At 38.8% G+C, this 16700-nt stretch overlaps 1 protein-coding gene across 2 annotated transcripts; it reads left to right on the forward strand.

Annotated features, from left to right (window-relative positions):
• The first annotated feature begins 3969 nt into the window (after nucleotides 1-3969).
• Nucleotides 3970-16569, forward strand: zc2hc1a (zinc finger, C2HC-type containing 1A). Of its 2 annotated transcripts, XM_031301334.2 has the most exons (10): nucleotides 3972-4121; nucleotides 4878-4951; nucleotides 6957-7073; nucleotides 7255-7281; nucleotides 9478-9619; nucleotides 10426-10568; nucleotides 11392-11497; nucleotides 11725-11800; nucleotides 12220-12318; nucleotides 14684-16569. In XM_031301334.2, the coding sequence occupies exons 1-10, from the start codon at nucleotides 4103-4105 to the stop codon at nucleotides 14817-14819; spliced, it is 939 nt and encodes a 312-aa protein (XP_031157194.1). In that variant the 5' UTR covers nucleotides 3972-4102; the 3' UTR covers nucleotides 14820-16569. The 2 variants fall into 2 exon arrangements, with proteins under 2 accessions (XP_031157195.1, XP_031157194.1); XM_031301335.2 differs by lacking the exon at nucleotides 7255-7281 and having other exon boundaries at nucleotides 3970-4121.
• The last annotated feature ends 131 nt before the right edge of the window (nucleotides 16570-16700 follow it).

Below are 16700 nucleotides of genomic sequence, written 5' to 3' on the forward strand. Positions count from 1 at the left end.
GCAGTCTTCCCCGCCCACCTGCTCACCTGCATCTCATTCCCTCATCAGTCACTCACTACATATAGCAGTCCACTTCCTTTATTCCCTTGGCAGATCATCATAGGGTTGTTCCTCATCTGACTTGTTGATCTGTGCCAGACTCTGTGACAGTTCAGTGGCTCCCTCTGCTGCAGGGGCTGCTGGGATATCATGGATGGCGTTCCTGCGGCCAGACCGCTGAGATGCGATAAAGTCCTCATAGGTCGCCTCCACATCCGTCATTGCTAACACACCTCACCATAGCGGGGCCAGGGGCCTGTTTCACAAAACCAAGATAATGGATTAAGCCGGGATTTATCAGTTATCCTGGATGATTTAAGCCTTGACTCGGTTTCACGAAAGTGGAGGCACATAAATCACCATGGAGATTTATTCTGTGCAGCTAGCCTGCTCCCGACCAGGCTAACAGCCAGGATTTATTTAATCCTGGAGCCTTTTCTGATCACCCAGCAGTGGTTTTACCCTATTGTTATCAGCCTGCATTAAAACACAACAGGTGCATATTGCTGTTCATTTAAGTAGGCCTACTGTTATTATTTAAAGTTGTGACTATTATTTTTTTTAATAATTATTCATGTGACAGTCATTGTTACTGTTATATTGCTGTATGAAGACTGCTGTTCATATTATTGTTAGAAGTTTGATGAATATATGATGGCAGTTGTTGAGATAATTAGAAAAGGCTGATAACATTTCAAATGTGTTTTAAATGAAGTCTGTTACTAAGGGCAATACATACAATGCTGTACATTTCTATAGTTGACCAATGCACCTTGAATTATTTTAGTTGATTCATTTTTTTTTTTATTCTTTAACAATAACGATCATGTTTGTTCCACTTCCATGTGCATTGTATTTGGCATTCTTAGCACACAATTTGTTTTGTCCAGTAAACTGGGACTATAATTTGGGAGGATTTTACAATTTAAAGAACATATCCTAATTGTACAATCCTCCCAAATTATAGTCTTAGTTCACTGGACCAGTAACTATCTAGTGTTGTAGGCTACTGTATATTCATGTAACAACAGGGAGAGGACACCTCAATGGTTTTTGACCTTATATTTTGCTGGGGGGGGGGGGAAATAACTGTTGAATATACTCTGTTCCATTCATGTTTACAGTGTGCATGGAATTTATCACTTAATTATCTTTATAGTTTCTAGATTTTAGAGTCCAATTTCTTCAGTGTCTTCATTTTCTATGTCCACAAGGGAGCAAGGCATATAATATATATATATATATATATATATATATATATATATATATATATATATATAAAATAATTGTTTTAGTTTAGTGTATTAAGGTCATTTTCTAAAATTTTAAATACTATGAAATGAGGTACAACATTATTGTCCAAATCTTTTATATAGAACATAATGCTTAGTAACAGAACATTATTGGCATGTGTTTCCTATGCTCATATTCTATGAAATATTAATTTACAGTTTACATAATTTAGGTGTGTGTGTGTGTGTGTGTGTGTGTATATATATATATATATATATATATATATGTGTGTGTGCTGCCCTTGCAGAGGAATGCTTGGGCTGTCCTTATGGCTTTACTCCCAAGTGGGAACCTGGAGCTCAGCTGGCCTGAACAACAATATAAAACATTTGTGTGTATGGGGGGGGGCTTGGCAGTGAGTGTGGCATGAGGGGAATGCAGGAATCGAGTCTCACAAACTTATGCCAGTGTTATTCTAGGTGGCCTGCATGACTGGGAACACGCTCTCTCTTTCTCTCTCACTCACATTTATACACACAAAACACACACTGTACTTCTAAACAACCAATTAAAAAAGTATTAATTTGATAACTTGCTATCGTATCACCAAGAACAAATTATTTCTACAGCATCCTAATCCTATAGGCTATAGAATTATGAAAGAATTAGTTAAGTAATGTATTAAATGCCCTTGCTATGATTATGTATGAGCTGTCTTTAGTTCATTGAAAACCTTTATGTAGGATTTAAACAATGTATGTCTTCAACATTTATCATCTTCTAAAGGCTAAGTGGAGGTGCTGTAGCAGATCCAGTAGCAATAGGTCCTGTAATAAATCACTTGCATTGTTGACACAGACACACTAAAGACATAACCTTTACATAGCCTTAAGACATGCTGGCACAGGAAGATCGACAAGATGTTTATAATAATAAATCAACAGTCAACATGCTGACAAAGACTCCCATCAGTGCCAGTCCGCAGCCTGCATGGCGTTACACATGGAATTACAATACGATGCCAGGCATGCACAATCTATTCCTACAATTGTTAGTATTATCATCATCAGAAGGGTACCTGTTTGGATTAAAGTGCTTCCCAATATTCGCAGGGGTCAATCACATCAGCTTAAATGTCATCCGGTATTCCCCATTACACTCACGAAAGAGGATTTACCAACGTCAAGTCAATGCCAGAATACAACTACTTCCGGGTAAAATTTCAAAATAAAGCCCTTATTGTGAAGTAATACCGAAATCATTTTTGCATCACCGGCCAAGTTGCCTGCTCTCGCAGTAGCCTACTTGCATCCATTCAAATGTAGGCCTTTTGATAAAAACAAAATATAGGCCATCACAGTGATATCCAGAAACTGTAATGCCAACTGCACAGTTATGAGTATTAAATAAAAATACATTTGCATTAGCCTCTACTTAAGACGTCCAAAAGAAGAGCTTGGATTGTCCTTATTCAGATGAACCCAGAAAGATCACCTTAACAATTTTCAATGAAAGTCAAAAAGGTCAGATGACAGATGAGCAAACAGAGCAGTTATTGTGTGTGTGTGTGTGTGTGTGTGTGTGTGTGTGTGTGTGTGTGAGCAGATGAGAGTCTTTGAGAACAGTGATCTTGTTGTGATGATGGCAGAGAGGCTAAAGCTATTTAGTAACACGGATACTGAGGTCTCATAGCATCTGGCTGTGAATTACTCCATTCAGATGACACATGTGCTCAATATGCCAAACTGGGAACTTCCAAGTGCTCTGGGCAAATGTTTGAGCCAACAAATGCAACAAGGGGATACAATAGTTTCATTGTTGGTAAGCTGTGATCACAGTCATCCTTTAATTAGGTCCGTCATCAGGCAAGGTTGAAATAGGAAGTAAACCAGTTTACCAATAAGCCTAAATTGATTGACCATATTGTTGTCGGCCTATTGTGTAAAAAGTGTATATAGCCAAGCCTACAGACAATTAGCTAAGCTGAATCATAGGTAGGAAAAATGTGTCTTTGTCTATCATAAATAAATATGTTTTTCAATGTGAGGCTTATAACACTTATATTTCTATTTATTAGGCCTAAATCACTCTAGCAAGCTAAAGTTATTGTTAGGTCCTTGCAACACCTGAATTGACTAGATTTCAGTAAAATGAGGGAGGGCTCCTTACAAAAAATGCAAATTACTTGATTTACTTTAATACCATTTTTGGGAAAAACGATGGGAACGTGAGAAATGGGGTTGCCTACCACGCCCGATCGCTGTTCAAAGTAGCCTACACGCTATAAACAGTGCAGTAACATCCAATGAAATGCTCGGATGTTAGCACATGAAGCTGCATCAGACAAATCAGTTCCTATTGGAAGCCAAAGATGAGTAATATCAAGATAGTTAGTTCTCAATCTCAGCCAATGAAAACCAGTGTCTGTTAGAACTTAATTATAATGTCAAATAGGTACAATAGCCTACAAAGTGAATATGAATAAAGCATTATTTATAACTGTATCTAGCTGATATATAAATGAAATAATATTATGAGTAAATCCTCTTAATATAGCCTAACTCTCTAAATATAAAGCATAACCTTGTGCATATACGAGCTAAGCAAAATGTGTAGTTGTCACAACACTATCAGTACCTTACAAAGACCCTACACATTGCTGCATTCCGCATGTATTGTAATATTTCTGTAAAAATAGCGGTAATGTCACCAACAAATTACTTGTCCCCCGTATTTTCACGAAGCCGGAAGTGGGCAGAGGCGATTGGTCTCACTCCCACTGGCTACTCTGGCCGTCTGTAACAACAGCAGTATCAGACAAGAGAACACAATGATGGAAGAATTTGAAGGTGAGCTAAATTGTCGTCTATATGTTTATTTTAACTGTTTTGTGGCCAAGTCGAGCTCACAAGCTCTCCGTTTTTATCCTTCTAAATTGACGGATTCATTACTACTTTAGCTAACCAGTTTCTGTCAGCGACCGCTTTTTTCTGTGGGATTTAGCCCAAGTAATGCTAGGTAACGTCAGGGCCAAAGATGAAGCTAGCCACCGACTGTCTCTGAATGGGTGTGATCCTCACATTAGCATATACATTAGCCATAGGAGCTGTACAACATTAGGATGCTGCTACTTTGACATGAATTAAAGCATAGTAACGTTATTGGATGAAGCCGTTACATGTAGATAATAGTACCTACCGTTATACCTACGACACTAATATTTGAACGACGTTTTTAAATCTGTAAACTAACAGTAACGTTAACGTTACTTCTAGTCAGTTTTCAGCATTTGGAAATCAGTGTTGGAATCCGTTTAAAATGAACTAACGTTAATCAAGGAAACTAATTATGACATTGTGGTTGGGTCATTGTGGGAACACCATTGTCCAAAACACAATGTATTATTATGTGAGCGAAAGTAACTTTAACATTAGCATTTAACGTTAATATGGGCTGTGTCAACAAACCCAATGTTTGTCTTACCCTAACGTTACGGCTGATCATTTTAGCAGTAAGACAACGGTGGCCAGCTGTGGTCCATTTCTGTTCTCTCTGATATTTAACCTCTTTCACTATAATCAGAAGGTCATCTTTTATTCCTGCAGACGGTGATGGTTCTCCCGCTGAGGATCTGGCTCAATGCCACATCTGTAAAAGATGCTTCTTCCCTAAAGTCCTGGTAAACAAATAAGCAGTCCATTATCTTTTTTTTCACATTCCTTAATAGAGATATAAGTGATGCACTGTAATAACCAGAAGAAAAGTACAGTGCTGTATTAGCAGGCACATTTTGAAGATGATGCAGTTGGTTTAGTTTATCTAAAATTTGAGACTTGATGGGCAATACTTTTTGCTAAAAATATGATTTTTTTTTTTGTGTTAAGCATGCGTAAAGATGCACTGTGGTTGCTGTGGTGACAGTATTTTCCATTTATTTTCAGCTGCCAGGGTGTTTGGATATGACATTGGCTACAATCCAAATAGCCAGTAGGGCCCTGTGAAGAGCTCTTTATAGGGAGGGTTTTAACAAAGTACCAAAGCTTTCCGTTAAAGCAAACAGTTAAAAGTATATATTTTTTTTTTCATCAATATGTTTTTATTGATTTTTTTAACATATCAAAACAATCAATGCACATACATACAAAACATGTTCGACATCCAAGGAAAACACAAATGCAAATGACAGAGACACAAAGAATAAAATAAATAAAAAAATATAAAATAAATAGTAACAATAATTAAAAGCTCATCACATCTTATTATATTTGACACAGCTTCTCAATCAGCCATTGGTACGTCATTTCAGACTACATGATTTACAACCTTGACTAAGTACCTGCTGTAGTGCTAAAATATGAAGTCAAATTTAAATCTAGGAGTGCAGATTGTAGATAGTGGTTGCTATGTAATGGAATTTGTTCCCAAGGAATCAAACCAGAAAAAAACAAACACAGGGTTTGTACACTTGAAGCCACTTTTAACAATGAGATTTATGCACTATTGAGATGACTTACAACACGTATTTATTTATACATAGATAAAGATGATTATGATGCATATTTTTATTGCCACCACCGTTATCATCATAACTTTATGTATTATTAAATGTTAACATGACCAAGACATAATACAGAGTTAGATTTTATCACATCAAAGCTACATGATGATTTCAATAAGTTATTGGAACATATTGTTTCCCAGTAATGCCAATACACACATGCACTTAGACAAGCACTCATGCTCATCACTTGACAATAACTGCAATCATGTTTTATGCATTCTTTTGTTGGCATGTGTGTATTTGTGTAAGGATGTGTGCTTGTGTGTACATTAGGAGGTTTGAAAGAATTAATTTAAAAAAAATACTGCTGTCATTAAAGTTGGAGTATGCAGTGTTCTGGAAAAGGCAAAACAAAACGCCATAATTTGAAGATACAGCCCTCCTTTAGCAGAAGGCTGAACTATAAGGGGGAGATGTAGAGAAAATGTTAGTAGTTTTGCCTTCTGCTAACTGTAGCATGAGACTTAGCCACAGCCGTCTGCTAGCCACAGCCGGGAGCCTTTTGCTATGGTTAGCAGAAGGCTAAACTATAAGAGAGGTGGAGAGAAGATGTTGCTAATAGTTTAGCATTCTGCTAACTGCAGCCTTGAGCTCAGTCACAGGTGTGATCTCTTTTGATAAGTCCGTCTTCCTTTTTTGGGGTTACTGTGCAGTGTAGGCAGTTGCCAATGCTGGAATAGCAACTTTCTGCAGAATTTTTTCCGCCATTTAATCAGGCTTTCATCACCCGAAGGGATGTGCACATGCATCTGTAGAACAGCCAATAGGAATGCCAAGAAGAGGTGCTGAAGTCTAGTTTTATTTTTATTTTATTTTTTTATTTTAAGGTTATTATGGAATCTTTGCCCAATAACACAAACAAAAACTGCCTACCCCAGCTTTAATGTTAAACATCCAACTTTGTAGTTTATATCTAGATTTTATTTGGAAGATGTGTTTGTGTTATTTACTTTGCAGCTGCAGTCATAGAAATCATGTTTGCCTTGCTTCTGGAAATGTGATTGAAACAAAATGGCAGCTAGGGTAATAGCAAGGTACAAATCTCAAAGGTTGGCAAGTGTTTTCAAGACATTAAGTTTGTGTAGTTACTGCGTATTGTGCATCTGTTATTCTCTCCCTACAGGAGAAGCACGTTAAAATCTGCCAGAAGTCAGTAACCAAAAGGAGGAAGGTTTTTGACTCCAGTCGACAGAGAGCTGAGGGAACAGACATCCCCACGCTCAAACCCATCAAACCAAAGGTAAGACTACACCTTAGGAGGGGGGTGGAGTTCAATTTGATTATTGATAGGAAAAAAACAAAATGCTCAAAGTTGTACATGTCAGTCTGGAAATTGTCCGGAAATTACTGTAAAAACAACAGTGTTTTTAACATGTGTAATTCAGCCTAAATAAATGTAGGCACTTTAAATTGTATTTCAGTCACAAAGTTCATCTTCTACAGAGAAAGTAAGTTGATTCATCTATTTTTTTTTCATTTGTCATTTCTTTCTGTGTACATGAATTTTAGTGGCACAGCCCAAAAGGCGTTCACACACTGTTTCTGGTTTTATTAATACTGGTTTCCTTGCTTTAAATCATTGGCCTACATAGTCTGGATGTGTGTAAACTCATACTAGTGGTGGTATTAGTTTAGAAAAAACACTAAATATGGGGTATTTTCCTTACCGTACCACATTCTGCAACTGACAATATTCAAAAGTAGGCCATTATGTTTTCTTTTTCTTTAACCATCCCTGTGTTGACCGTCTTACCTCTTATCTTCTCAAGCTGCACTAATTCTTTTAAACCTGTCATAGACTCTTACTCTTTGACAACTCACCTTAAATCTACCGAGCTTTGTTTATGGTACTACTTTCATAGAAGTTGTCAGGAAATCTAAAGGTACTCACTCTGCGTAACCAAGACTTGCTTATCCTTTGTTCCCAGTTTGAAGTCTGTTTCCTGGCAGTTGTTCAAATGTCAACTCAAAAAATTCTTTCTGATGTGTTGGCTTACACTAACTCTTACACTCACTGCCCTTCTGCTGGATAATCGTGTTCTCAGTTTTCTGGCATGAACAGGACAAACCTCTAGTTGTTATGTGATTCTCTCTATATGACATCATTGGCAATTTGGAAGTCCTTAATTAGGAGCCAAAAATGATAAAACTTGTTGATTGAGTTGTCAGAATATAACATGATATAGAAATGTATAACAGTCAAGTTCTTGAGGAATGAGTACTATACTGTAAATGGTTCATGGTGCATGGTTAGAGGGAGTGAAGGAACATTTGCTTTAGTTCTCTCAAAATCATCTGTGTTTGTCAGACAAACATGCTTTTCGAAGACTATAACTGTAGAGGAGGAAGTAGGAAGTCAGCGGGCTATCATGTTGCTACAGAAACCGCTCAGTGAACTACTTCTGTCAGAAATCATTAGCTCTCAGACTGCCACTATGGAAAGAAAAGGAGATTTTTTTCACATGCCAAGGCTGAATAGGAATGAAGTTAATTTGTTATGAGAAGAAGAAGAGGCATGTTGTTAAGAGTTGCAAACATTAAAACCATGACTTAAATTATAGGAATTTTCTGTCTTAAATAAGATATAAATAAGACATAATCATTAAAATTATGCATCCTGGTGGCTCAGTTACATTTTCTTACTTTTAGATTGTTTAAGGTAGAGAGTAGGATTGCGTTTTATGGGAACTTATGTGAATTTATGGGGAGTTTATAGGAAAAAAATGGGAACAAAATCGAAATATAGGGGTTATCTTCTCAGGCTGTATTTACCATGTCATATGCAGACAGATGCTTACCATTAACCATATCATAAATAAATCCATTAATTTGTCAAGTACCTACCACGTGAACTGTGCCATGTGGTGAGTTAGCTTGCTAGCAAGTTAACTAATGTAATTAAGAATTTGAAAATTTCAGCCGACAATGTGTGCAAACTCATATTGCGTTCACACCGGCCGCATAAAGTTTGATCGCTCAAGTTGTTGGGTAACTGAAATATCATAAAAACTATAAATATATTTACCTCAAGAATATAATTTAAAGTTAAATAAAAGCTCAGAAAGTGTTGGCAGTAGTGTGGGCTGCACATGTGATGGGATAAATACTATGCATGTAGAAGGTTGTAATTTTACTGAAATCCTATTTATTGGGATGCTGGCAAACGATCTGTACATGTGGTGGCAGAGTGTGCTGCTGAATGCAGTGCTGTCTACAATTCAATTTAATGGGCATACTTTTGTCCAAAACATGCCAGAAGAGCTATTATTGCTTTGTTATGTGTAACCCCCCCCCCCCCCCCAAATAAGTTCACTTTTAAAAGGTATGATTTTTAAATGAAAATAGTCCAAAAATTCCCCAAATTCCAGAGCTTAACTTCCCTTTTTTCCCTTTCCCTTCCCTAATTTTCCGCAAGTGTTCCGACCCTTTGCAACCCTAGTAGAGAGTAACTAGAGAGAGTAGAGTAAGAATAATAATAATCAGTACAGAAATAATGAGGACACATTCACTTCAAGTAATGACAGTACATCAGATTGGCAGTAATGAGGTTTACCATGACAGCAGCAACAGCTGTCTAAGGTTGTGGTGAAAAAACAAAACAGGCTGGTGTAACAGTGCCTCTCCTCTGTGTTGCCCCCTTCCAGGCAGAACCCCCTAAGAAGCCTTCCAACTGGCGGAAGAAACATGAGGACTTCATCGCTACCATCCGGGCTGCCAAGGTCCTCACTCAAGTCATGAAGGAGGGGGGGCCATTACCCCCACCTCCTCCTCCTACCTATGACCCAGGTAACATGTAGCTCTGTGGAGAGTGGACTTAAGCAAGAAACAGAAGAACGTTCACTGTGTTATGGTTACCGAACAGTCACTGTGACCTCACGTCTGTCCATCCCATTCTTGTGAGCGCGAAATCTCAGGATCCCCCGGGAATGAATGTCTTAAAATGTAGCACAAACATCCACTTGGTCTCAAGGATGAACTGATTAGCTTTTGGAGGTCAAAGGTCAAGGTTACAGTGACCTCACAAAACGCATTTCTGGCCATAAATCAAAAATTCCTGCGCAAATTATGACAACATTTCACACAAATGTCTAATAGGATAAAATTATGAATTGATGACATTTAATATCCAACAGGTCAATGGTAAACTTCACTGTGACATCATATTGTTCTGCAAAAATGCTTTTCTGGCCATTATTCAACGCCCTGACTCAGGAACCGAATGAGAGATTGTGACCATATTTCACATTTGTTCGGATACTGAATTGGTGACACTAATCTTGGGTGCCCACCATGAAACTGTGCTGATTGTACAGATCTTCTGTGCTGCCAGGTTGAAGATGTGTGTGAAGCATCCATAAACAAAACATATTAAGTATATTTCTTGGCGAAACATACTTAATATATTTTATTAAATCATTTCAAGGTATTCACTACATATATTGTATGAGTCTGGACAGACATGGATATAAACTGCAACTTGATTGGTCGGTGGAGGCATACCACCGCAAGGCGGTAATTCTAGTTTTCTTTTATTTCAAGTACAGGAAGATGCAATTACAGGTATATTTTCTCACCACCTGTTTTGTGTTTAGACTATGTCCAGTGCCCTCACTGTCAGCGGAGGTTTAACCAGGGTGCAGCTGACAGACACATCAAGTTCTGCCAGGAGCAGGCCGCCCGTATGCCCACCAAGGGCAAGTTAGGAGATGCCAAGAAGCCTCCTGGTCGCACACCGGTACACACGCATGCACACACTGCACAGCTGATTGGATGTGCACATGAGCAGACAACTTGTGTTTTTGTTGCAAAATACTATTTTACTTGAGTTGATTTTGGTTGAATGTTCTAAATTTGGAGGGTGTTGCGACACCTGGATATAACACACACCATTCATTTTCCATCTTAAAAACCATTTAAACATGCACTGAAAAATTTGATAGTATGAAAAAATGATTTTTGATAAATTGCACACGCAGCTTTCAGCTCTCCTCTCATAATATAAACAGCTGTGCTTATTTACCCACAGTATTCAAAGTAAGAGTAGATAGCTACACTGCCACTCTCACCCAAATACTTGGCCAGGCAATTCTCAATTCTCACTTATGTTATTGCCAATTCTTTATAATTAAGAAGAGTTGTTTGTGAATTCATAATCCTTGTTCGTTATTAGCATAGTGAGACACCCACTTTGCAGCAGGCGTAGAATTGGCAGTCACATAGCAACAGCTATGGCACATGATCGGGGAGTTTATTTGAAAGCCAATATAAGCAGCAGGGTGCAAACCATGTTGGTTAAGAGCTCTGCTTTTTTTTTCATCATAATAAGAGAACTGTGGCCATTGATCATGGGGTCACTTTTCCAGTGTCCATGTATGGTTACATCTGCAGTATGGTCTGCCCTTAGTAATGAAGGCTACATCTTAGTGATATACAGTATCACCTGTGTCCTATCCCTATTCCTGTGTAGAGCGAGTGTTCTATGTTGATGCTTTGATGATTTGTTAGTATTATGTACTTGTTTATTTTTTCCATTGCTTCTCCCTCTCTCTCTCTCTCAGTGCAAGCCTCCTGCTTCTGTAAAGAAGGCCACCTCTCCTGCTGTGTCAACCATCCCTTCAGCCTCCTCTCGTTTACCCCAAAGATCGGGCCTCGCACAGCCCACTGGTATGGGCACAGCTGTGTTGATCGTGCACACACACACACACACACACACACACACACACACACACACCACCACACCACATACACACAGGGTTAAGTTCTATGTATTTGTGACTTTTTTTTGTGACTTTTTTAATGAAATGACTCAGGTTAGGCTACGATAATTACATAACATGCACAAGTCTCTGTAGTACTGTGTCATTTTCTTTCTTTTCTCTCTTTTGCTCTAGGGATTCCATCTGGTAAGGTCTCATCTGCAGGTTCATTGAGAAATAATCCCTCCGGCCTCACAAGCCCTCCATCAGGGTCAGTGCTCTCTCTCTCTCTCTCTCTCTCTCTCGCACGCACACACACACACACACACACAGTGCGTTTCACAATCTTTGTGGGGACCCGTCATTGACATAATGCATTCCCTAGCCCCTTACCCTAACCTTAACCATCACAACTAAATACCTAACCTTAACCCTTACCCTCTCCCTAACCATAACTTAATTCTAACCCTAATCCTAAAACCAAGTTTTAACCCTCAAACAGCCCTTTAAAGTTGTGGGGTCCAGCATTTTGGCCGCATTTTGGCCCCCACACACACACACACTATAGGTATAAGAGGCATTATTGTAACAGGTCACATGTGAGTTTTGAACCTGAAAATTGCAGTTTGAAACTTTGTTCAGGCTTTTACACATCCACACATCTTTCTCCTCTTATGTTTTTCCTCTCAGTGTGGGAAGCAAGACCCGAGCAGGGAGCTCTGGCTTTGTGAGGAACACTCAGTCTGGAATAGCACTCAACAAGAAGAAAGTAGACACCTTCATATCTAGGTGAGCCAGTTCACTAACAGGTTTGCTCAAAAAAAAGTAATGTGAGAATGAATGAAAAAAGCACAACGCCACAACTGTAGCGTCCATTCTGTTTGAATGTTTGGTGTAACATTTGATTTAACATTTTTTATCCCTCTTTTCATTATTATATTTACTGTTTTTTTTCTTCTATTTTTCATTTATTTCTTTATTTCTTCCTTTATTTTACATGATCAAAGAAGGTGCGATATGTAGCTAAAAAAATCGTTAATCGCAATATCTGGCAGACAAATCCCCCCCCCCCCCAATCCTTCAGCCCGTGTTTACCCAGGTGATAGGAGTGCTGACACTGCCAGCTTGATAAAATGAAGCTTAAATATGTGATATATTGGTGCAGTTGCCATGAGGTCAGGGCCAACTCTAGCCCTTTGGTTGCCCTAGGCGAGATTGAGTTTTGCGCCCCATTAAAATGAATTAATTTATCATTGAGGTGGACTCAATATGTAATATTTCTGATGTGTTTGAGCAAGATTTCTGCTCATGTTCAAAACTTTGTGCACATTCAAAATATATCTCATCTGTGCTCTCTGAGATTTGGAGGAGTCGTGATATTTTGAGAAAAATAAAGTGATAATAGGCTATTACGAGAATAAAGTCACTATATTTCAGAAAATAATCTACCTGCACCATAGCCTGCTGTGCATTACGTGATTGCTCTGCTGATACGGTAGATCTCAGACCTCCTGACAGACACAGAGCCCCGTTTGAGACTCTGGTCTCTGAATGAGACAAAGTTTAGGAAAGTGGCTGTACGTTACTCTACATCGGAGGTGGAAACCCGAAACTAAGGCAGAAATACACGGAGCACAAACGGGACACATCTGCTGCAGCATGTCGACAGCAGAGCGCGTCCATTATAAACCTGAAGCTGCACAGACCACGGAAGGCGCGCTGCAGCAGCTCCGTGGTCTGTGCCGCTGCTCGTCTCTGTTTTTACAGAGAGAGTGGACTCACTAAGTGACGCACAGATCTGCTTCAGAGCTCCGTGTGTCTGACCCATAGACTGCAAAACGTCACGTCACGGGAACTTCAAACTAAATCATTAGTTTGAAGTTTTCCCCTAATTAGGAAATGATCGACAATAATTATCAGTTCAATCTAATGATCAGGTTGACAAGTAAACGTGTGGCTGAGGGGGATGATCATGTTTAATAATCATGTTTTATTTCACTTGTCATTCTAATTCTATTATTAAAGAGAAGTAGACCTAAGGGCGACACGGCGCCCCCAACACATTTGACGCCCTAGGCAATCGCCTAGTTCGCCTATAGCAATCGCCGGCCCTGCATGAAGTGCTTGCAGTACACCTTGTAGGAAAGCTCAAGCATTTTCTAATCTAACGGCCATGCCCACCTACTGTTATCACAACACTAAAACATTTACTCCATCCAATTCAGAAGATTTGAAGGTGTTTTAGAGTATCTTAAAGGGGTGATAGAATGATTCTATGGGGTATTTCACACTGTTCCTTAAGGTCTCCTAATAGGGTATGTAACATTGGTTTGGCTGAATATTGCTCAAATGCTATTTTATTAGGCCCTTAACTACCCTGTGAATATGGCTCTATTTGGAACAAGAGCTTTTCTTCCAAATATGGTATGCTCATGAATATTTAATGATTGGTGATTGGTTTGAGCGAACCCCATAGAAACACATTGGAGACGAGACAGCAGGTCTCATATTTCAGACACTGCAAAGTTATACATTGTTTGTCGGGCTATTTCATTATTAAATTCACTTCTGACAGCAACACTGGCAGCACTGGCCGCTGAACTCCCGACACACAGTCGGACAAAATTTGCAATTAGCCATCAATTTTCACGTAAAACGGTCCATATTTGACCTCTACATAGTTGATTTCTCGCATAAAAAAGTCTCAGAAGTGAATTTAGTAATTAAATAGCAGACCTCTGGAGATCTGCATGACCTAGCTAGATTCAGAAGACTAAGCTGACCTCAGGTCAGTGGTGTAGCCTATGCAAATGTGGGGGCGTGACAAAGACTAGGAGTTGAGATCATGACGTCATCATCTAGCTTTGTTGAGATTCGCCCGTTTTCAGCGGCAGTTTCAAAATGTGAGATTTGCTGAGGATAGGGGTGTCAATGGGATTTTGAGCTTCTATGTACGTCCTATTTACCCACCGAACTGTCGTTATTCAGCTATGACAAGGTAAAATCGGTTTTGCATTCTATCACCCCCTTTAATATTATCAAAACCCCTTCATAATCTGGTATCAACAGTATCAGCCCTGCACTGAAATATCATCAATAACAACTCAAAGTACTTAGTATCTAACCTTGCTACGTGTTTGTTGAATGTCTTCAGGAATCATGTCGATGGCGGTGACGAAGTTAACAATGGTGGGATGAAGACCAAGTTCTGTCATGCTTGTGGGACCAAGTATCCTGTTGAATCCGCCAAGTTCTGCTGTGAGTGTGGGATCAGGAGGATGTGTATTTGATGACAAAAAAAACTATTCTATAGGGATGCACCGGGACTCAAACTAGCATCAGAGGGTTTCACCAAAGCATGCATTTTCTCACTTGGGTGTAATTTCAGGGCAGTAAAGTGGTGTAATCGGCAGACAACCCTTTGCTGCTGCGTTTTCTTTTCTAGTTGCTGTTTAGTCTTCATGCATTTTGCTGGCCCATTCCACTAGTGTCACATTGTTCAGTCCTGCTGGATAGTTTACAATTTTCGATTAGTACACATTCTGCCATTTTTTTCCGAACACAAATATAATAAGCAGAATAACAATAAATGATAACTATGACTGGAGGCTGATGAATTTCGGTGGCAAACTGATCTGGTATAAAGTTATGTTAAACTGTGGTAAGGGTCATGATATCAGTAGCTCATATGGCTGACACAGGCACAACACGACACGCAGCTCAGTATTTTCAGTTAACCTCCTCCTTGCTGCTGGTACAGCATCGCGTCGCTGTTTCCTCCAGCTCATACACATGAACAGTATTGCTGTGAAACTAGAGGCCATTACAAGGATTAAGAATTTGGAATGAGAAAAAAAAACATTTCCAGTTAAAAAACAATTGTCTGTATTACAAAAAAAAAAACTACTTAATTTTATTTTTGCTGGACAATAAAGAGTGCAGCACCCTGTAGAGCAGAGTCAGTATCAGCAATTGAAAGCTTTTGGTGCATCCTTAGAATACTGTAGAGAAGAGACAAGTAAGAGAGTAGATGAAAGCAACGAGGTGGGTGGTAAAATTTGAATGAGGAGGTAGAGGAAGTGTTGGGTGACTCATTGGGGTTTGGTGTGATTGCCCCCGTAGCTCAATCCCCAGTCAACCGTCAATTGAAATGCATTCCTTAATCCCATTTGTCACCACTTCCTCACATGTTCCTATAGAAGTGCAATATGATTGACTACTGAAGAAAACTGTTTGTTTTTCTAAAGCTGCCTAAAGGAAGTGTGTTGTAATTCTTTGGAAAGATATAAATTGTTTTGACAGGGACCAGTCCAACAATGAACTCACTATTAAAAGCTCAGTGTTCCCTTTAAGGTCCCTTTTACAGGTAAAGTTTGTTTTTAGCTATCTTAATGTTACCATCACAGGCCTGACATTTCTAGACAAATGTAGCATTTACGTAAACCCTTTTATTCCCCCTTATTTTATACAATATAATTATTTATTTTCGTATTCCCTTTGATTTTACTGAATGAACAATGACTGCATCTCTTTTGTTAATGCTCTATGGAATTAAAATGTTTTGCTTTGGATTTGTATGAAACCTAAATGCTAAATGTGATGTGTTGAATTTGCTTTTTCCTTGACAGTGTTTCTATTGAGTCAGTATTCAGTGCATTGAGGTATTTACGCTCAATAGTACTGCAATACTCCAGTCATAAATGCTGTGTACGGTATGGTTGATCCCCTCTGGTTGATATAAAAGACACTATTTATGCTACTATTTACACAGTTCATTTACAGGTGGGACACTAGGAAATGCCTCAACTTGAGGTGCATAGTTAATCTTCATTAACCACCACACTATTTTAACAGTGTCCTTTGAAAAGTAAAGAAATTTGTTGCAAGTTTCAATAAGCAAACCATGTTACACAACAAGAAATGTTTGAACAGACTGGACAGGTGTGTTTTCCTGTACTGATTACAACAGCCGTTAGCCTGGATACGGTTGTGCACTTGATGGCATGTATATCCACCATTAATAAATTTCTATGAAGACTGCTGTGATGGAGTTGTGAGAGTGTCTGTTGAAGAGAGAGCGAGTAGAAAAAAATAGTGTTGTAATACTGTAGATCATTTAAGGTTATGAGTACAAAGTAACACGTAAGCCTTTACTTTCTTTTAGGTATAAA

Source organism: Sander lucioperca, chromosome 1, assembly GCF_008315115.2.
Source record: "Sander lucioperca isolate FBNREF2018 chromosome 1, SLUC_FBN_1.2, whole genome shotgun sequence".
In the NCBI taxonomy this organism is placed as follows: Eukaryota; Metazoa; Chordata; class Actinopteri; order Perciformes; family Percidae; genus Sander; species Sander lucioperca.